Source organism: Anguilla anguilla, chromosome 5 (assembly GCF_013347855.1).
Source record: "Anguilla anguilla isolate fAngAng1 chromosome 5, fAngAng1.pri, whole genome shotgun sequence".
NCBI lineage: Eukaryota > Metazoa > Chordata > Actinopteri > Anguilliformes > Anguillidae > Anguilla > Anguilla anguilla.
In genome coordinates this window covers 25,271,182-25,292,812 of record NC_049205.1, presented here as the reverse complement: position 1 = coordinate 25,292,812, position 21,631 = coordinate 25,271,182, and the positions used below count along the sequence as shown (strand labels likewise).

At 40.0% G+C, this 21,631-nt stretch overlaps 1 protein-coding gene across 2 annotated transcripts in view; it reads left to right on the top strand.

The window, feature by feature from the left end:
- ndufs3 (NADH:ubiquinone oxidoreductase core subunit S3) overlaps nt 1-21,631 on the top strand; it is a 130,165-nt gene that overhangs the window by 25,075 nt on the left and 83,459 nt on the right. For both annotated transcript variants that reach the window (XM_035417523.1, XM_035417522.1), the window contains exons 2-4: nt 12,163-12,222; nt 12,436-12,533; nt 12,699-12,848. In XM_035417523.1, the coding sequence (XP_035273414.1) occupies nt 12,163-12,222; nt 12,436-12,533; nt 12,699-12,848 (308 nt within the window). The remainder of the gene's footprint in view (nt 1-12,162; nt 12,223-12,435; nt 12,534-12,698; nt 12,849-21,631) is intronic.

Sequence of the window (21,631 nt, the reverse complement as noted above, 5' to 3'; positions counted from 1 at the left end):
TTATTGGTAGGTTTTGAGTTTCTGTGCAAACGCGCGAAAACACGCTGGTATAATAAAACAATGACGGTAATACATATATAGTCCGCTTCGTTCCGTTGCTACCATAACATAACAGACTATCTTGTGTCTACAGCTGCAGTTTCTCGCTGCAATTTCTAACATTGAATAGTCACAAAAGACGCAGTTTATGCTGTATTCTGCCAATGTCTAAATAAATAATATGCTACGGTAAAGCTTTGAGAGGATGAATCATTACTTTTCTTTGACATGGATCCATTTGAAGACAATAACGTGTGAGTTCGTTTACTCTTTAAATCCGTCATTATGCTGAGAGAAATCGTATTCTCAATTTAATCTCTAAATTGACTGTAAGGTTAGGGTTGTAACTAGTTAGCTGTTTCGTAGGTGACTTAGTTAATGCACTCGTCTTAATTATTGCTTGTGTTTTTGCATAGACTGCGTTGTTGCTGTTCTTGTTTGTGTTAGTGTTAATCAGTTTAACCTACAGGGTCCAAGTTGGACTATGCGGTTGTTCCCTGCACTTGGAACTGTAGGCTACTGCCCTCTAGGGTTTTCGACACACTTGTTCCTGGTTATGGTTATACACTTTGTTGTACGTCGCTCTGGATATGAGCGTCTGCCAAATGCCTGTAATATAATGTAATATTCCGTAGCAACAAGATAAACCCGACATTAGCCCTAAAATATGCCAATACAGCAGTGAAAACGCTGCTCACTGAATAACAAAATAAACGAGACAACGTTTTTTTTAAATTATACCATGTCATTATACAGTCAATATCTGGGACTACGCATTTAGTAAATATACAATCTTACCATTGGTTTTACGCGCAGAGATGTCCCTTTTGCGACTGAGCGGTCATATATTGTCTTGGATAATCCGTTTGTGAAATGTCTGCTACCTTCAAAAACAGCTGTGCGTAATACCACACCTGTTGCTTATGGCGTTGTCGCCCTTTTTAGTACAATTTGGCTTGATTGACAATTCATTTATTCAGTAGGTGAGAGTATAAGCTTTCTAACGATGTATAACATGTCTGATTTTGCTTTTGGAATAGCGTTTTATAGGTCAGCGTAACCAAATTTTTTCTCATCTGCCAATGTCTAAATAAATAAAACGGTAGGCTATTTTGCGCACAGCACGCAGATCGCGAGTTGATATTACGTCTTTTTTTTTCGTTTTCTCTCAATGTCGTATTTATTATTTGAAATGTGTATGTATGTGTTATTATTCTATCTGTCTCTGTGGCGCTCTGAAATGTGCATTCTCTGCTAAGCTGAGCATTGGATTGGAATATGTGTCTGACGTAGTGTTGCACGGTATACCAAAACTTCAGCACTTTCTCGGTACTTATAAAAATAAAAATGAACGGTTCGCTATTAGAATTTTCCGACATTCGGTAGTTTTGAGTGAAATGTAAAAGCCAGGGAAAATTGTCTTCCGCATTACTGATTGAGAGGATGAAACGTGTAATTTGTCAGAATCTTCGCTAGAAGGCAGTAGCAACTAAGGTTGCCAAGTGAGGTGACTTGCGCTTGTGCACTCAGCTCCTTGATACAGCGCAAGCTTTGACTCCGTTCACTTCAGTAGCAATAGGTGTTCCAATTTGGAAATATTTTATTATAGATAAATGCTGTATTGTTATTAAAATATGCTGTTTTAAAATCTATTTAAAGGTGAAAGACCTGTTTTAAAGATTATTTAGTTTACAACTGTTCAATTTTTGAAATATATTTAACATTTTTCTATTGTTCAGTGTTAACACTATAGGCCTACGCATATTCATATGTTGAAGAGGCTTCAACTTAAAGGTTGTTAATGAACCCGGTTGTTAAAAACCATGAATTCGAAAATGAGGTCAACCCTTGTGGACATTACGTTTCTGATCTATTAAGGTAATTTCAGTATCGTTAGGTACCGAGTATTGAATTGGTATCGCTTCAGTATCGAGTATCGTGATACTAAACCTGGTATCTGTATCAAAGTCAAAATTTTGGTATCGTGACAACACTAGTGTGACGCTTTTTTTAGTTGCGGCATGGAAGCGCTACAGCTGTACAAACACGCTGGGCCATCTAAGTGTTACGACATGCCATCTAAGTGTTACGACATAGTAAAGGCCTTTACGGGAAGCAGCCAGGACACATCCATGGCGACGCAACTAAGTCATCCGCCAGCGTCTCTTACCACAAAATTGGCCATAAGTCATACATTTTTTATACAATCATCATGATATTCAGTAGATATGTTGGGTGAAGGTGAATGATCATGAGGACAGAGCCATTTTAAAATCGCTCCATAGGGGGCGCGATGGTGCCAATGCTTGGACCCCTCCCAACGCCGCTTGCGGCTTTATTTATTATTATTATTATTATTATTATTATTATTATTATTATTATTATTTTTCTCCGCTAAAAGTGTCGGAGGCTCAGCAACCATAAGTCCTAGAGCAACCAAATTTGGCAGGTGGGTTCCTATGGCCCCCCACTACTCAGGCACTACAAATCACCTATGTCGGCCAGATGGTGGCGCTATAACAAAGGGTTTTGCGTAAAAGGCCATAACCCCCACACCATCAGATAGATCAACACAAAACTTCATCGACCTATGCATCTGAACGTGCTGTACAAATTTGCCTTTGGGACCACCTATGTCCGCCATATTGTTTGGCCGCCTTTTTGACTTTTCAGTTGGGGCGTGGAAGCTTTCTCTGCAAAAATGTCTGAGGCTCAGCAACCATAAGTCCTAGTGCAACCAAATTTGGCAGGTGGGTTCCTATGGCCCCCCACTACTCAGGCACTACAAATAACCCATGTCGGCCAGATGGTGGTGCTATAACAAAGGGTCATGTTTAAAAGGTCATAACTCCCACACTGTAAGTCAGATCAACACAAAACGTCATCGACCGACGCATGTGAATGTGCTCTACAACTTTGCTATTGGGACTACATATGTCCGCCATATTGTTTGCCTGCCATTTGGACTTTTTCATTAGGTGGGGTGCGGAAGAGCTGTGGCTCCAAATCTAAACGGTTACGACAGGGGTGTCAAACTCAAATACACAGTGGGCCAAAATTTAAAACTTGAACAAAGTCGCGGGCCAACATTGAACAAATGAACCTTTTAATATGGACCCAAACAAGTTTTGCTTTAACATTGAATATGGAACAAGCAACGCTTATTACTATACAATATATAACAATAGTGCAGACATGCAAAATCGAATTTCAAATAAAAAAACACATCAATGGCATTAATTTATTAAATGAAATTTAAATAAAAATCGTATGCCTCTTTTCTATTTGCAGCCTTCTGATTTAAATATCAAAATAAACTTTTTCCACAGGCTAATAATTTTAAAAATAAAACAACAATAATAAATCAATCAACCATTCAAGCCCATGCCTTGGAGTAGCAAGAAAAAGTGCATAAAGAAAAGGTTAATTATTGCTCAGTTTGCTACACACTGATCTAATCTGATGTGCCCAAGCCAGATACCTGGCATCTCTTCTTGGATGCTAGTTCATCAATGTCTGGGCTCAGGCTCTGAGCTGAGGAAATCCTCAGTATCGAGTGAAGGTGTTCATCAGTCAGACGTCTCCTGTGAGATGTTTTAGTCATCTTCATCGAGGAGAAAAGTTGCTCACATAGATAAGTGCTGCCGAACATGGAGAGCATCTGAGCAGCTTGGGTGCGGAGTTGAGGCATTGTGTCAGGGATGAACTGTGGAAACTGTGCGGCGCCCACAGCATGATACTTTGACTTCAGCGTGTCATTACACTGGAGTTCAATCAACTCCATTTGGAGGTTGGTTGGTGCGTTTTCCACATCAACTGCGAAGGGATTACTGAGCAGTTCAAACCTACATTTCTGGACATCAAAGTCAGCAAATCGCCGGCTAAACTCAGCGCCAAGTACACTGAGTTTTTCAGTAAACTGTGCGCATGGGAACACGGCGGTAGAGATCTGCGTTTTTATGGTTTGGCAGCAGGGAAAATGGCCAAGGTTTCCTTGCAGCATCTGATTCTCCCACAGGCACAGTTTAGTTTTAAAAGCCCTCACTGCAGCGTACATGTCTGTGATGATGCGCCCCCGCCCCTGAAGCTGCAGGTTCAGCGCATCGAGATGGCTCGAGATGTCACACAGAAAGGCCAGCTCACACAGAAACTTTTGCTCCCGGAGCTCTGCTGTGTCCTTCCCTTTGCTTTCCAGAAACTGACATTACTGCGGAGGACTGAGCTACAGTAGGGGCTACAATCTGTGGTCACTGGGGTGGGAGGTGGCGTCTCTTGGCCTTGACATTGCGGCTCCGACCACGGTCCACCTGTGCGAAGTCAGAAAATGCAGGCATCCCATTTTGTAGTGGTTTCATCATAGCGTGTGCTATTTACAGCTGCACTAGACGACCATAAAATAATCCTCCTCTGAAGTTTTGCGGTAGCCGAGTCATTTTTACTATTTCCTTTAGCCCACTTAACCAAATAATTAGTTGGCAGAAAGCGTAATCAGCTAACGCTTATTTGCTATATGTGGTAGTCCAGTAGCCTATGCTAAAACAGTTCGCAACTTCGGCTACCAAGCCATTTGACTAGCTAGCTAACCCTAACCGGCAAATATTCCATCTGTCAAACGTGTTTGACGGCTTGTCAGTCGTGTACATTCCGTAAATGTCTACCTGGGCTATGCTGCACGAATGTGACAAAGCTAGAAGCTAGCAAGAAAATAATAATTAGAAATTCAATGTACATTATTTTTGTCTTTATGCAACAGGTGGAAAACTTGCTCTTCAAAGTGCGTTGTCATATTTACACGCCTGTAGATCAGTTATTAAAATACTTGGTAGATTTGTTAATCACCGCTGACAGTGTTAATTTTTATTCGGTAAAAAGTGACTTGCGAACGATCGGTCAGCTAGCGTCACCCAGCAAGTAAACACCACAAACGGCGATGGAGTAGTTGCAGTTAATGGCTCATTAACTGACTGTGGCGAAAACCTACGACGATAACTTGCTTGGTTAACAGCAGGTCTACCAGACAGTTATATGAAAATTAGCCTAGTCAAATCACCAGTAGTCTACACATCTCTGATTGATTGACCATCAGTGCAGTCGATGTTCTTCCCCTGTAGTTCATATTGCTAATGCGTGAGCTAACCACGGATAGCTTACCTAGCTCACTGGCAAGCTGATATGCTAGCTAAGCATATTCGTTTTGCCGAGAAACATAAATTGAAGATAACTGAACATAATTGTATTATTAATGTCATACATATAACGTGATTACATGACACAGTACAGTCACGGATGGAAATTAAACTCCGTAAACATTTGATCGTATATTTTAAAACATAACGGCAGACAGTCAGCTAGCCTCAAGTTCGTTCTGCAATCGTTCGTTCAGGTTGATGGGCTTTTCCGCACCGGACTGTCAATCACATTGTAAAAATCACAAGACCGCTTAACTCTATGGTTTTGGCTCCAAATCGAGAACATGGCCGCGCCCGCCATTGAGCTTCAAAACGTGTTTTACAGACCCACGGAGAGGCAATGGGTGACGTCACAGTAGCTTTGTCCATATTTTTTACAGTCTCTGAGCAAGGCACACAGTAATGGCGGCGCTGCTTTACTTCCGGGTTTCGCCGGATTTGTCTATAATACTGGCGGGCCAGCTCTAGTAGTCATTTGGGATTGCCTCGCGGGCCAAATATAGTTACACTGCGGGCCAAATTTGGCCCGCGGGCCAGAGTTTGACACCCATGGGTTACGACATCTAGTAAACTTCTTTAAGGCAAGCGACATCCATGGCGACGCAAGTAATCCGACACCGTAGGGTCTAGTTTTTATCAGTGAGGCGAGGGTCTGAACGTCGAGGAAGCAATGGAAGACAGTGCCAGCCAGAGTGCATGCTAGGCTATTAAAGATTTGTTAGTAAAAGCTTTTTGAGAAGATGTATAATTACTTTTCTTGAGCATGGATCCATTTGAAGACAGTATCGGGTGAGTTCGTTAAGTCTTTGAATCTATCATTATGCTGAGAAATAGCTAAACCATTTTATTGATAGGTTCTGAGTTTCTGTGCAAACGCGCTAAAACACGCTGGTATAATGAAACCATGACGGTAATACATACATAGTCCGCTTCGTTCCGTTGCTACCATAACATAAGAGACTATCTTGTGTCTGCAGCTGCAGTTTCTCGCTGCAATTACTAATATTGAATATAAACAAAAGACGCAATTTATGCTGTAAATCATATTCTCAATTTAATCTCTAAATTGACTGTAAGCTTAGGGTTGTAACTAGGCAGTTGTTTCGTAGGTGACTTAACTCGTCTTAACTATTGCTTGTATTTTTGCATAGACTGCGTTGTTGCTGTTCTTGTTTGTGTTAGCGTTAATCAGTTTAACCTACAGGGTCCAAGTTGAACTATGCGGTTGTTCCCTGCACTTGGAACGGTAGGCTACTGCCCTCTACGGTTTTCGACACACTTGTTCCTGGTTATGGTTAAACACTTTGTTGTACGTCGCTCTGGATAGGAGCGTCTGCCAAATGCCTGTAATGTAATGTAATGCAATATTCCGTAGCAACAAGAGAAACCCGACATTAGCCCTAAAATATGCCAATACAGCAGTGAAAAAGCTGCTCACTGAATAACGAAATAACCGAGACAGTTTTTTTTTAATTAGACCATGTCATTCTACAGTCAATATCTGGGACTAAACATTTTATAAATATACAATCTTACCATCGGTTTTACGCGTAGAGATGTCCCTTTCGCGAATGAGTGGTCATATATTGTCTTGGACAATCCGTCTGTGAAAAATACGCGCATCTGTCACGCCTGTGTCGGCTATCTTCATAAATAGCTGTGCGTAATACCACACTTGCTTACGGCGTTGTCGCCCTTTTTAGTGCAATTTGGCTTGATTGACAACTCATTTATTCCGTTGGTCAGAGTGTAAGCTTTCTAACGATGTATAACATGTCTGATTTTGCTTTTGGAATAGCGTTTTATAGGTCAGCGTAACCGGAAATTTTCTCATCTGCCAATGTCTACATAAATATAACGGTAGACTGCTCTGCGGCCAGCACGCAGGTCGCGAGTTGATATTTCGTCTTTTGTTTCGTTTTTCCTCAATGTCGTCTTTATTATTTGAAATGCGCATTTATGTGTTATTATTCTATCTGTCTCTGAGGTGCTCTGAAATGTGCATTCTCTGCTAAGCTGAGCAATGGATTGGAATATGTGTCTGACGTAGTGTTGCACGATATACCAAAACTTCAGCACTTTCTCGGTACTTAAAAAAAAAAAAAAAAGAAACGGTTCGGTATTAGAATATTCCGACGTTCGGTAGTTTTGAGTCACCGATATAATATAATACAGAGGGCACTCCAGGGAAACTACTAGGGGATAGGGGTTGAATTTCGATTATGGGCAAGGGTAGCCTACGTTGACTATTTTAAACAACCCATGCGCTGCCTCTAACAGACAATAGCCTAAATGCCCATACGTGTCTTTGCATGTATGGCAAACTCAGACTTCTTGATAAGTTACATGCCAGTTTATTTGTACCCATGTAATCTTTTTAAAGTTAGTGGCCTTTTACTGTATTTCCTCCTTTTTTCTGTTGTCAGAGTGTTCAACAGCCATAGATACAGTTCCATCTTTTACATTTTGTAAGATTAGACACTGATAAAATAGAATTCAATCGTGCATATTCACTACCAATTAACAATGGAAATCTGTACAATTGGACTGGCTCCGTCAGCAGTCACCTGACATGTTCTCATCAAAATACTGTTTTCTAATTAGGCAAAATGCTCAACTTTCAAATCTGATAGGTTCTTGCATATCCAGTGCTTTTCAAGTCTTTCAACAGCATGGTGCATTTACGCATGTTGCATCACTAGCCTTATGTTGTGAAAGTATTTTCAAATAATTCCATTAAATCAAGCAGTTTGTATTTGAAAATTCTGTAGTTTTTTAAGACGTTTGAAAGTAATTGAAAATACATGCAAATGCTCCTTAAAAGTATTTTGAAATACATTTTGTAATTTAAATACTTAGTATTTGTAAATGTTGTTTTTCTAATCATTAAAAAAACTTATTTAATTCAAATACTTAAAATAAATATTTGACCCAGATCTAGAAAAATAAGAACGGCCACACCGCCAGCGTATGCGCTCAGCCAAAGTTCATTCACTACTTTGACCAAAGCTGTTTCTCCACAATGGTCAGTATAAAAGCCTGACTGAAACTTCTCCAATATGGAGTTGTTATTATAAAAATCATTTAATTGCTTAAAGTTGCATTCTCTGGTATTTTCCTTAAGAAGGTGGAGATTGGAGATAGGTCTAAACTTACTTAAAACAGAAGATTCCAAATTGTTCTTTTTTAGCAGAGGTTTCACTATGGCAGATTTGAGAGCAGTTGTGAAGTATCCATTTAACAAAGACCATTTATTCTCGTATTCGACTCTATTCTTGCCTAGCCCCTTTGCTTTGTTTGTAGGTCGGATTTTTGCTCGTTCTCGACCTCGACTCTCATGTTGCCCTCTGCACTTCGTATAGTGCTCCGATTAGTGAGTGTGTTCCCAACTGGACTACAGTTCCTTCTATCGGGACACAAAAAAATAATTATTTTTCTTTGTTATTTTTCCTTTATTATTTTTAAAGGTTCTGTGGGTGGAGTTTTAACTCTGTTGGGGGTGCGCTATTCGGACTTTTGGTTTCAGAATACCAACTAATTGTCCGAAGCTCAGCACTCAAAACCACCCTGTGCCCAGTACCTTTCAAGGACTAACCAGCTTTTTGTTAGATTTGGATAGACAGATGGAAACCGTTACTGGAGTTACTGGCCGGTTTGCAGCACGTTTCCCTTACCCCACTTGTTTCCTTTATAATTCACCTTGTTACGGCCTGACCCTAGACCAGGTCTTAATGGTATTGGGCACTCATCCGAGATTTAGTATTCAGTTTTCTTTACCCCTAGACAATTTTTTTCTTTATAGCTCTTAATGTTATAGAAACAATGAGTTGATTTGTGTCTGTGTTTGTAGTTAATTCTTTTGAGCATCACCTGCCTTACGCAGTTAGTTGAAGTTGACGGGCAGGTCCTGTGTGGCTTGTCACTTCATTAGTTTGCCTCTTTTGTTTTTGGTGGAAATTCTCTGTGGGAATATGCTTCGAAGTTTGTTAGGATCTGGGGAGGCCTCATTAGCAATATCCCTTTCAATTGGTGAAGTCAGGTTGGTATCACCTGTTTGCAGGGGTTAAATTGGGGGTGGACGCTGTCCACCCACCTTTGGTAAATAAATCATTTTGACCGGCAGTTTTACAAATAACTATGACAATCCAGTCCATTTAGGCTCCAGTCCATGTGTTTCCTTTAGCCAGTTACTCGCTCAACCAATCATTACATTACATTACATTACATTATAGGCATTTAGCAGACGCTCTTATCCAGAGCGACGTACAACAAGTGCATAGGTTTCATGATGTAGAGGCGCAAAAGAAACACTAGAGTGAAGTAAGGATCGTAGTGCCAGAAGTGACCACATCGATCAGGACTCCAACCCTGTAGAGTAAGCTTGTTCAGCAAGCAAGAATCCTACCAAGTACAAACTAGCACTGGAATCACACCTAATCATACAAAAACAATCCTGCCAGATACACTAACATAATCAAATTATCCTAGCTAGGTACAGTGAGCTGAACTATAGGCTAGGGAGGGGTGGGGAGAGGTGCAGCCTGAAGAGATGAGTCTTCAGTCTGCGTTTGAAAGTGGTGAGATTCTCTACTGTTCTGACCGTCACGGGGAGGTCATTCCACCAGCGAGGGGCCAGGACAGACAGCAGACGGGAGCGGGAAGTGCAGACGCGAAGAGGGGGAGGTGCCAAGCGTCCAGAGGTGGCAGAACGGAGAGGTCTGGCTGGTGTGTAGGGTCTGATAATCAAAAATCCGAAGGAAAAAAAACTCAGGAGGAACAGTTGTTTATATGAACAGCACAAAGAAAAATATCGTTGATTACCTTGATTGATTGGAAGTGGAAGTGGTACGTAGTTTCATTAATATGTCATTTCATCTATGCAACATTTTAAAGATAAGTGAATAAACAGCCCCCACGAACGCTGGCTATTATTAACGGCAACTTTGATTGCTTAAGCAAAATCAGCAGGTTGCTGGTCAGCAGCTAAGCTAGGATTGAATATTTCCCACATACATAACGTTTTATTCAGCGGCGACTGGTGAGCTGAAAATTGGTGGCGCGCAAAACTTTACTTTAAATTAATCATTGATCTCAACCTGTTTTCATTAGTAATTTTCCTTTATAATCAAGCGTGCCAACGATTGGATTAATCAAATGGCAAGTAGCCTAACACACAGCGTCTTCATACCGTGTTAGGGGGATTAAATCATAAATTCAATTTATCCGTTAAAAATCCATTTTAAAGTAGTCTACACTTAACAGACTGGTGTATCTTGTTTGTTATCTACTATGTTAGCTCTCAGAATAACCAGCAAAAACAAAACCTGCACTTCAATTGTGTTTACAATCTAGCCTACGCATTGCAGATATTTGCCATGAATATGAGTGCAGAGAAAGAAGTTAATGTATCCGCAAATAATGTTGATTAAAAATGTGCACAATTTCGTACTGCAAATGAAAATAAATGTAGGCTATACGGCCTAGGCTACTCGCTAAAACTGCCTATTTGGGGAGAGCTGGCTATAGCCTATATGATAGTATTGAGTAGGCTATTTTGTGGATTAATTGTCTTGATGCTCAAGGAAAATCAGGGGAGGATTCCGCTACTGCTTAGCGATTAAAACGGATTTTTCTAAATTGCATTTATCATTTAATCTCCCTAACACAATGCGAAGAAGCTGTGTCCCTTTCCATTTGATTAGTCGGATGTTTGCATGCTTGTTAATCACTGAAAATTAATTAACAGTAGTAGGACTTCGTGGTTTTGGTGTTTTTTTACACGTTCTTGCAACATTTGTGTCTCAGTGACATTTTTTGTAGTGTTGGTTGCCTAATGGAGTGAACTTTTCAGTCCATGACTTTGTGGTTTGGTTGTACTTTGTGTGTTTGTCACTTTTTATGTTGACACAGTTTTTCCCTGTGGTTTGCCTGCATTGGGTGTGGGGTGTGACTGTCTGGTTGTTATGGTGATAACATTAGCAACTGTGATTGTCATTTGTAAAAAAGTTTTGTAAGCCTACATTCGCTTGAGGTAGTAGCCGACTATTTCCATTTATTCAATACCATAATTGCAGAAGTAGTACTGGAGGGGTGCCCCCCCAATGCATTGCTTGCTCTGGCGTCTTGGCGGTGGGCCTGTTGCTTGGCTGTGGTGTTTCTGGTGTGCAGTTGTTGCATGGCCTTCCGGTGTTTGGCTTCGTAATGTCTGGTGTCTCGTGTTCCCTGCCTTCTCTGATGAGGTTTGGAAATGTTCTTTGCACACACGTGTATCTAAACTATAGTGTCAAGTCGGTGATGTCAGGCTTTGTATTCGACTCAGGGGGAGTCATTGTGTGACTCTGGGAGAGTCTTTGTGTGACTCTAGGTGAGTCTTTGTGTTGAACCCCTCTGGAGCCTTTGTGTGCCTGACCCTGGTGCTCGGTTTTTGTTGATGCTCATCAAGGCTGTCGTGAAAGACGTGCTACTTCTGCAGTGTACAAGCAGTACCCATTTATTTATTTTCGTTGTTTAGTCACTGGTGTCACCATTTAAGGGTGGCAGCCCTCTCACTGGTGCTCCAGTGGTGTTTGGTTCTTTTGCTTTTCCTTTTTCTTTCTTTAATTGCAGGATTGGCAGCACCTGATGGAAGCCCTTCGGGGTTCCACACTGCTTGCATTCTGTTCTGCGTTTTTGTTACTATAACAATTTTTGGAAATAAATTCATATTTTTTATAAACACGTACTATTTTGTGCTTTGTGTTGCAACTTGCCTGAGGCTGCTCGTAACAGTGCCCTGGAAGTGCAATTTAATTTTCCTGGTGTAAAAACTCTGAATCAGAGTTTAAGTGAACTCAATATGAATTCCATCCAAGAAGGTTTGTTACAACTGGAAATGGCCACTAAAAATGATAGACTGGTATGGACTATGTAACTGGCTAATATATTTATTTTTCAGCTGCCTATTGGAATACTGTTCTGCAAGCAAGGTTGGAGTCTACTTCGACTGACCCCAGACGTGAGCTCTTAAGCTTGAAACACTTAAATGTTCTGTTGAGTGCTGAGGAAGAGTTGATTGGTTATTTACTGGTTAATTACTGGTGAGGGTGTGTGTATATGGTGTATTTGTGAATGAGTATGGCAGTTACTGTAAAACCTTCCTCCCTGTTAAAAAATATACTGGAAATTGTTCAATTACAACTTGTGTTCATTGAAACCTTTTCTGATGTAGCCACAGTCAGGCCCAAGGATGCAGTTACACTAGACCAACTCTCTGCTTTTGGAGGGTATGTTGCGGAGATGCTCCCCAAGTATGTGCAGCAAGTCCAGGTAAAATGCATCCCGTCTGACTTAACTGAAAAAAGTAATTGCTCTTTTATGTTTTGTGTTATCTGGCAATGAAAAATAATTGTTATTAGCAACATTTATTATTAACATGTTATTATATGAACAAGTGGAACGGACTAGTCTTATAGTCTGTAACTGGTTTTCTAGGTGACTTGTTTCAATGAGCTGGAGGTAATGATACAGCCTGAAGGGGTCATTCCTGTGCTCACATTCCTGCGCGATCACACCAATGCCCAGTTCAGGAACATGACAGACCTCACTGCAGTGGATATCCCAACACGCCACAATCGTTTTGAGGTATAGTAGTTCACAGCCGTCTACAGTGTTTACAGCTCTATTTTCACTGTTTATCGTCATCACTACTCTGTTTCATGCCGACATGCAGCAGCGTTCAAGTATAGTTTCCTTTACAGATTTCTCAGATTTTTCTAGAACAGTTCAAGGAACTTTTAGGAATGGCATATTCAGAAATGACTTTTTCAAAAAATTGATCTATTTAATGATCTGTTCAAGATTATGCAATGAAATTCTATTATTTTTGTTTAAAATATGATTGTAGTGTAGCTGGCAGCCCCCTGTGGTTAGTCTTCCCTGCTTACACACAAAGCAGGGCCATTCCATTTAAATTTTTGAAAGGTAAATGGATTGTGACACCAATAAGTGGTGTCGTGCACATTCAAAAAAAGGGGGCAGTTTTTATTTCTATCCACTCTCAGATATAAATAATTTTTAAAATTTAACTTCTTACATATTTATGCATGATGATCTTGGATGCATCAGATGAGTCAAAAGTATTCTACTAAGCATGGCACAGAACTTACCTCGGTAAAACTCTCGTCCCTTTTTTCCCATGTTGCTAGTTCCTCCCTTCCGCCAGCTGGCATCAGAAATAACAAATTTACCTCAATGGTAGTACGTTGACCACAATGCACAATAGAACCGGATAAAAAGCATCTTTGCATTAGAAAATCTTTGTTTAAATGGGATTTCTTTGAACCACTTTTGGTTGCTCTCTCTTTCTTTCTTTCACTCGCACACACAAACACACACACACACAAAATATTATAAATTTAAGACACATATTTTAAGGATTGACATTAAGCATGGCCTGGTGGCCCAAATGTGCCTCCCAATGCAACACTGAGCCCATCAGTTAATGCATGCCCCACGTGTGCCACGTGTATACCAAGAACGACGCAGGTGAGTGAGTGAGTGCAAACTGGTATAGATGCATTCACTCAGTCAGTTGGTAAATTACTACAGTAGTAACTGTTAGCTAGCTGACATGTCCACACTACTCAAATATGCAGAGGAGGGGAACCCTTCGAAGCCAGTTCATGGACAGAAATCTACAGACTACAAGGAAAAAAAGAAAAGGTGGAATTGAATGGAATGGAAAAGAGTTAACGTAGTTAGACTACAAGCAATCCATTGATGTGATGTGCTGCCGTGCCTGTAGACAGTTTTTACATCAGGAATCACGCCAAAAAGTATAACGTCCAAGGACATGACAAAAGCATGCAACATGACCGTTGTGTTGCTGCAATGGTCACTATCAGTTGTCGGAGAAATGCCCCAATGAACCAGCAAATCAGGCGCATAGGCACACTGAAGTATTTGCCCCCTTCCTCATTTCCTCTGTTATTGCATATCTGTCGCACTGAATGGTTTCAGATCTTTAGACAAAATGTAATAATAGACAAAGGGAACCTGAGTAACCACAAAACACATTTATTAAATTATTTTGTCATTTATTTAATCAAACACCCATGTCACCTATGTGAAAAAGTAATTTCCCCCTTAGTTACTCAATTAACCAAATTTCATTAATTAGATTCAGCTGATTAACATAACGTGGCAGAATAACAAGAAAGGCTATTCAGCCCAACAATGCTCGCCATTTCATCCTAAAAGGGTTGTTCCACCTTACACTGGTGCTTTAATTGACTAAGCAGTGAGTTTACTGCAGTGTCACAAGAGGAAGGGGACAGACACTTAATTATGCCTTGGTTGACCAGAAAAAGTTAATGAGAAAGTGACTCCGCAGAGGGTCTGTCCTGTGGTCAGAGAGCCAGAGGCCCCAAACGTTCCTGTGTACAGTTACATTGTTACACTAATATTTTGCGAAGGTCAGAGGATGCTAACATTAAAGGGGAATTACACTACATAACACTTCTGCTTCTCATGACTGATATTGTCCTTCGAATGAATGTGTCGCCCTTCATTTTTCGATTAGTTATTTCATTATGTTAATATTTTACGCTGTTTCGTTGTTTTCCTTTACAAATGCAGGAAGTAGACCCAGGGAGTTTAGTGTCGAACTCAAGGATGCGTATCATTGCGCGACTTCTGATGTGGGCGTACCTGCAGACAATAATATTAGGTTGGTCGTAGAAATCATAGACATATATACATATATATATGTCTATGGTAGAAATAGTGTTGTATGACTACTAGCTAGCGAAACCAAAAATGTCTGAGGACGAAGGAGATTTTGTTTTTGATCATGGGATTGTTGTACCCTATTGATTCGAGCCGGAATACACAGAAGAAGAGCTTGGCTAATTTGCAGGCTGATCGTGCGAGAGCGACTCAGGAGCGGGCTGAGATTGAGGAACCACAGGCTATTCCCAGGACAAACGGCAACTGGTGGTAGACATCCTATGTATCACAGACAGACGCTATAGCGTTAGCCAGACCGCATAGTACCTACCTAGAACGGTTCGACCAACGATGGGAAAGCGGTGGGTACAGCTCCAGGCTTCAGACGGTCGCCTTGGTAGTTGGTGTCTTCAAAGTAGTCGCTGCATACCCTTAGTCCTCGTTTGCGAACTTCTTCAGCTGTTAGCTGGGGTGTCTGATTACATCTAGCTATGTCTGGCACAAAGTTGCATCGCGTGGGAAACTATGAAAATGTGCTTCCAAGGTACGTTTAATTGGGGCATTATAACAACCGGGTACAATGCACCTCATTATTACACCGATATCGCATCAAACAAAAGCTAGCAGACGTTAGTTTGTTCGATTTCAGCGCTAAGTTAACGGAATGTTTTGCTTCGCTTCTTCTCGATTTTGCTGTGAAACGAAATCGAAGAAGAAGAAAAAACTGGAAACCATATCCTGTAGGTTTTCACTCCATCATAACAAAGCACACCTCATTCAACAGCTGAGATTTCATTGAGCTGTTAATTAGTAGAATCAGGTGTGCCAAATTAGGGTTGAAATGAAAGCCTAATTTGAATTTCAAAAAGTTTTGAAATTCAAAACAGGATGGTAGATCTCCAGGAACAGGGTTGGTTACCACTGTTTTAGTCATGACCAGCACTGGTTTGGTATTAGGATACAAAATTTTAGCCTATTTGGTCCGACGGTTGAAGAGTGATAGGTATTTTAATTATTTGTGTCTTACAGTGCCATCTTTTGCCAGAGATGCACAAAGTCTTGGATCCATCCACAGTAGCCAGTGTGCCAAGAAAATATCCCCCACACCATTACATTACCAGCCTGAACCGTTGATACAAGGCAGGATGGATCCTTGCTTTCATGTTGTTTATGCCAAATTCTGACCCTATCGTCTGAATGTTGCAGCAGAAATCAAGACTCATCAGACCCAACAACGTTTCTCCAATCTTCTATTGTCCAATTTTGGTGAGCCCGTGCCAATTGTAGCCTCAGTTTCCTGTTCTTAGCTGACAGGAGTGGCACCCAGTGTGGTCTTCTGCTGCTGTAGCCCATCTGCTTCAAGGTTCGACGTGTTGTGCGTTCAGAGATGCTCTTCTGTATACCTCGGTTGTAATGAGTGGTTATTTGAGTTACTGCTCAAACCAGTCTGGCCATTCTCCTCTGACCTCTGCCATCAACAAGGCATTTTCGTCCAGAGAACTGCCGTTCACGGGAAATTTTCTCTTTTTCGGGACCATTCTCTGTAAACCCGAGACATGGTTGTGCGTGAAAATCTCAGTAGATCAGCAGTTTCTGAAATACTCCAACCAGCCCGTCTGGCACCAACAACCATGCCACGTTCAGAGTCACTTAAATCACCTTTCTTCCCCATTCTGATGCTTGGTTTGAACTTCAGCAGGATGTCTTGACCATGTCTACATGCCTAAATGCATTGAGTTGGTGCCATGTGATTAGCTGATTAGATATTTGTGTTAACAAGAAGTTGAACAGGTGTACCTAATAAAGTGGCCGGCGAGTGAGCTCGAGTTAGTGAATCTGGGGGGAAAAGTAATTTTGCTTCTTGACCACAAGGCTTGTGAGTTATGGGCCAAAATGTGAACTGCTGTGTTACAGCACCATCATCTGGCCAGTAGGCATCATTGCAAAATCTGAGTTGCGGGGATACATATGAACATACTGGCCTAGTTTCATATTTTTATGATTTCCGGTTTTTGCTGCCCATTCACTTTTAGAGAAGAATAATAATAAATACAGCTACAAGCAGGAATTAAGTAAAAACAGGGCAGGAGTTATGCCCTTTCAAAGTTAGTTTTTTTAATTGAGGGCTATAGTTCCACCAAATGTCCAGTCGGTGTCAAAACTGCTCCTTCTCTAAAGCCACTGTGCAAAGTCTTGTAAAAAGTTACCAGACACACTTTCTGGAAATGACTGAAATGTCAAAAGATATAGTAACAACTCTTAATAATAAGTTTTAAAATGCAATTGGGTTCCACATTGGATAAATGGTAAAAAGGTTTTTCAGTCTCTATCCCAAAATTTGATATTGTGTTCCCTAGCTAAGTTGATCAAGCCATTGCTAAGCTTGTAACATGCCCACTGACAACTGATTGGCTAATAGTGGTCATATTTTCTCAGATGTGACTTCATGATTGTGCAGATTGGACATCCAATGAGAGGCTAACACAAAGGCATAGGCAACTGTAGGGGTTACTGGCATTTTTATTAATGAAACCACCTGCTATTGGCAAAAAGCCAGCCAAATTAATATGCTGCTTCAGCGTAAACCACTGCAGATTTATGCCAAGTTTCATGATGGTCGGCAGTGATGGATTGTGATCAAAAAATGTCCCTGCCATTTGTGACAGACCGGCCATATTTTCAAACCCAACGCCATCCCCAATTCAACCTTTGCTAAGCCCCACCCCCCTCGTTCAATTGCTGCTGTCCATCAAGCTTTTTGTGTTCGACAAAGCAAACAAAGCATTCTCAACAATGAAAGCTGGTGAACCACTAAAGGAAATATTCATTCATTTTTGGGAAAAATGGATCTTCAATTTCCGAGACAAGCAAACTGAAAGGTCTGCAGTATGCTTTTGAAGGTAACATACATAATGTAATTCTGCATCGGCAGCACAATAATATAAATAAATAATAAAGCCTACCAATCACAGTTTAAAGTAGCCTAAACCTCATCACTTAAAGCCAGTTTACAGTTTGGCAGTGTATGATCTTTGCAACCGGTTATGATCACATTTAATCCCACAATCCCATCATTTTAACAAGCTGTTAATTGTTCTTGATTAGGTGCTTTTCATGTTTAGAGGGATTGTTTACTCTCTTAACCCCTTCGCGTGGCTGCCAAATCTGGCCAGCCCTTGCCCATTTAGGAGATGCCATATTTAAAGCTTTTGTAACTCAGGCATCAAATATGAAAAAATGGCTTGTACCATTTACATTACTAATTTATGCTGGCCTCATCGATATGTTAAGTGATTTCAGTTTTAGGAGTTGTAGTAAAATCTTTCCAGTCTTACCTCATTCGGTGCGCACCCTCGTCACGACTCACAGTTTGTGTGAGATTGTATTAAGATGGTTCTGACTTAGTATGTGACAGTCTCTTTCTCGTCTTTACCATTACGACAATCAAACGTTTAGTATTGTCATAAGTCCTTAGTCTGAGCTCCAAAGGTTTGTTATGGTCAACGACACGATTATAATCCTACATTGCCAACAGCCGAAAGGCACGCTGTCTTTAGCCCTGTCTGGATGGGATTAGTACTGCAGGACAACGTCAGGAATGTACCATTTATCATTGCACAACAGTATAAAATGTAGCCTAAATTGTTGTAATTCGCATCAAGTGTTGACATGACCCACCTTAATAGATTCATCAGAGGACCTTGGAGTTTGCAGAAAAGCAGTAGGCCTTGGTTTTTTCAGCCAGAATGTTTATTCGCGAACCTAATAAAAATTATTGACATGGTCGTTCTGGCCGTGAATTATGATCTCAAAAATGACAGTATCTTACCTCCTGTAGTGAAACTAATCCGGACAGAGCTTTTGTCTGACATTGGCACACCGATAGTGAGTTTCCAAGAGGAAGTGGAGGGGTAAAATAAAAAAAATCACCAAAATAATCCTGTTGGAATCTTATGTGTGAAGCTGCATGATACAGTTTTTTCAGAATCTTAAGATGTGTGCACCTCTCGGACAATAAACCCATGATTTAGGACAGATTGTTGTTAAATGGGAGAGTTTGTCAGACTAGTTGTCTAGAAATCATCTAGTGTAGGGGAGGACATTAGATTAGTTTATATGCATAATTTTGGTAGAAATAAACTGCCACAAATGAAAATTAATCTTGATGAAATTGCAAAAATTAAGTTGTTCTTTAGTTTGTAATTAAATGCTGAGAGATCCCATACATGAACTCCTTGCTTGCCCACAAGTGTTCAAAAATCTGAGGATGATATGCAGAATTACGAAAGGCGTGCATTGTGGTGTCCCTTGTCTCCAAATCTATCCAAAATGTCTAAATTGTGTGTTGCTGTAAATCGCAGCCTAATAATGCAAAAACATTGAGACACAGTGTAGTACACATACCTAATATGTAATTATTCACATAATAATAACTGTAGTACACAAAACTGTACTCTACAGTATGTAATATTTTGTTGTGCATGGAGATTGGATGACATAAAAACAATATTCCACTGTCAGAAATGTTTTGGCGATGTTCCAGCATCGACGACCAATATAAAATGTTTTTGGTAGCTGAAATAAGTTTTTTGAATACAAATAATAAAAGACACGATTATTTGGCATTTCTTTATATTTTATTGTTGTTTTTAAATCAGAGTAATAATCCATTCTGAGCAGCCCATAGTCATAGAATGCCCTTATAGCATTTTCTCCCACCATGCCATATTGCCAGTTCACCTAGGACTAGGTCGCAAAAGTTGCTTTTGTTAAAAATCCAAAATGCAGGAAAATTCAAATTGTTGACGATGTTGATTCTTGAGGCACCATTGTTTATCTGATGAGTAGAATGTACTGATGTAAACCATATGATTTTTCATTAACCACAGCCAAAGATGCACTCTTTGAAAACCTGCATATCTGCAGTATTCCTAATGAGGCACTTAGTCAGGAATGCAAGTTCCAAATGTCTACAAGAAAAATGTGATTTTTGTGAATTTTTAGAATTTGGTGAGCTCCGTAGCACCACTTAGTGGTTTGATCAAGCCAGTTCTTCAGGGCTGTCCTCAAGATGGATTTATAAATGAGCTTAAGTTTCATAACTGTGCTTCTGTCAGAGATTTATTAGCGTTTTGGTAAAAAGCTACACCCACATGCATTTGATTACTGAGGGCACATTTTTAAGCATACCAACTTAATTTATATTGGGATGGCAGGTATGCCCCATACCTATACAGCACCGAGAGTTTGGCACGTTTCAGCGTTCCCTACAGAAATAACCACACTGACCACAGACTCTCAGCCCTTAACCCCTTAGTGCACATGCCAAATCTCGCCAGTCCTTGCCCATTTAAGGGGTACCCTATTTAAAGCTTTATAACTCCAGATGTGAAAACCACAGAGACTTGAAAAATGGCTTAAATGAAGCAAGACCATTTACTCTAATAGCTTAGGTTACTTTATATTCATAATTTCAGAAGAAATGAAGTGCCACAAATGCAATTGTATAGGCAAAAAATGAATTTGCTCTTTTTTAGTTCACAATGAAACACTGAGAGATTGCATATATACAGCAGGTTAAAGTATACATGTCCTGGATCAAAAACTTATTGACCACAAGTTCATAAAATCTAAGGGTGGATATGTAGAACTACTAAAGATATATGAAGCAAAAACTAAGCAGTGTACCCAGCGTCTCCAAATCTACCCAAAATGTCTAATATGCATTGCTGTAAATCACAACATATTCACATATTTCACTACAAATTGAATTGTAAATTTTTTTTAAATCAACTGTTTTGACTCAAGAAACTCACTGTTGCAACATTTTAAATTGGGAATTACAAGCTTTTAGTCAGTACAGTGGTCTAAATTAGCTAGGGGTCCAGAAACATATCCAAAATCTCTCCAAAAAGGAATATAATGCTTTTTGTCCATTGTAAAGGATATAAATGAGCCCCCTATGAAGGTTTACGATGAAACATTTATATCAGATTTTAAAATAATGCAAAAATATTGTCAGACAATGCTGTACAGTACCTAAATGTGTAATAATTAACTATTGTATGTATTTCTATACTCTCGTATGTTATCTTCTATGAGGATGGACGACATGAAAACAATTTAACCGTCCACCACGTTTTGGCAATGCTCAAACAAGCTCCTCATCACTGTTGCATGCATCACAAAAAATACTAGACTACCAACGAATGCTTACATTACAGTGTGAAATATCCTCATTATAAAATACCACTAACCTATTTAAAGACACTCAATTTCAAAAATAACGTATATAACCGAAATGTTTTGAGCAGTAATACTTGCATAGCAATGATGAAATCTTATCTGTTTTCAATAGATAGAGGCAGAGACAGTAAATCAATGATATAGTTCTCTCCGCTTCTGTCTTACACCAGAAAACGATGTCAGCTAGGTCTGTCAGCAAACATTTGGCTTAGCTATGCCCAGGAGTCCTCAATAGTAATAGTATTTTCCTAGAAATTTTGGAAAATCGTTGACAACCTTTCGTTAGGTGCAGCGTCTTTTACTGCTGCCACAGAGTGAATGCGTAAGTGAATGCGATGATAACAAAACTTTTGATTACGCTAACCTATAAAACGCTATTCCAAAAGCAAAATTAGACATGTTATACATCGTTAGAAAGCTTATACTCTCACCTACTGAATAAATGAATAGTC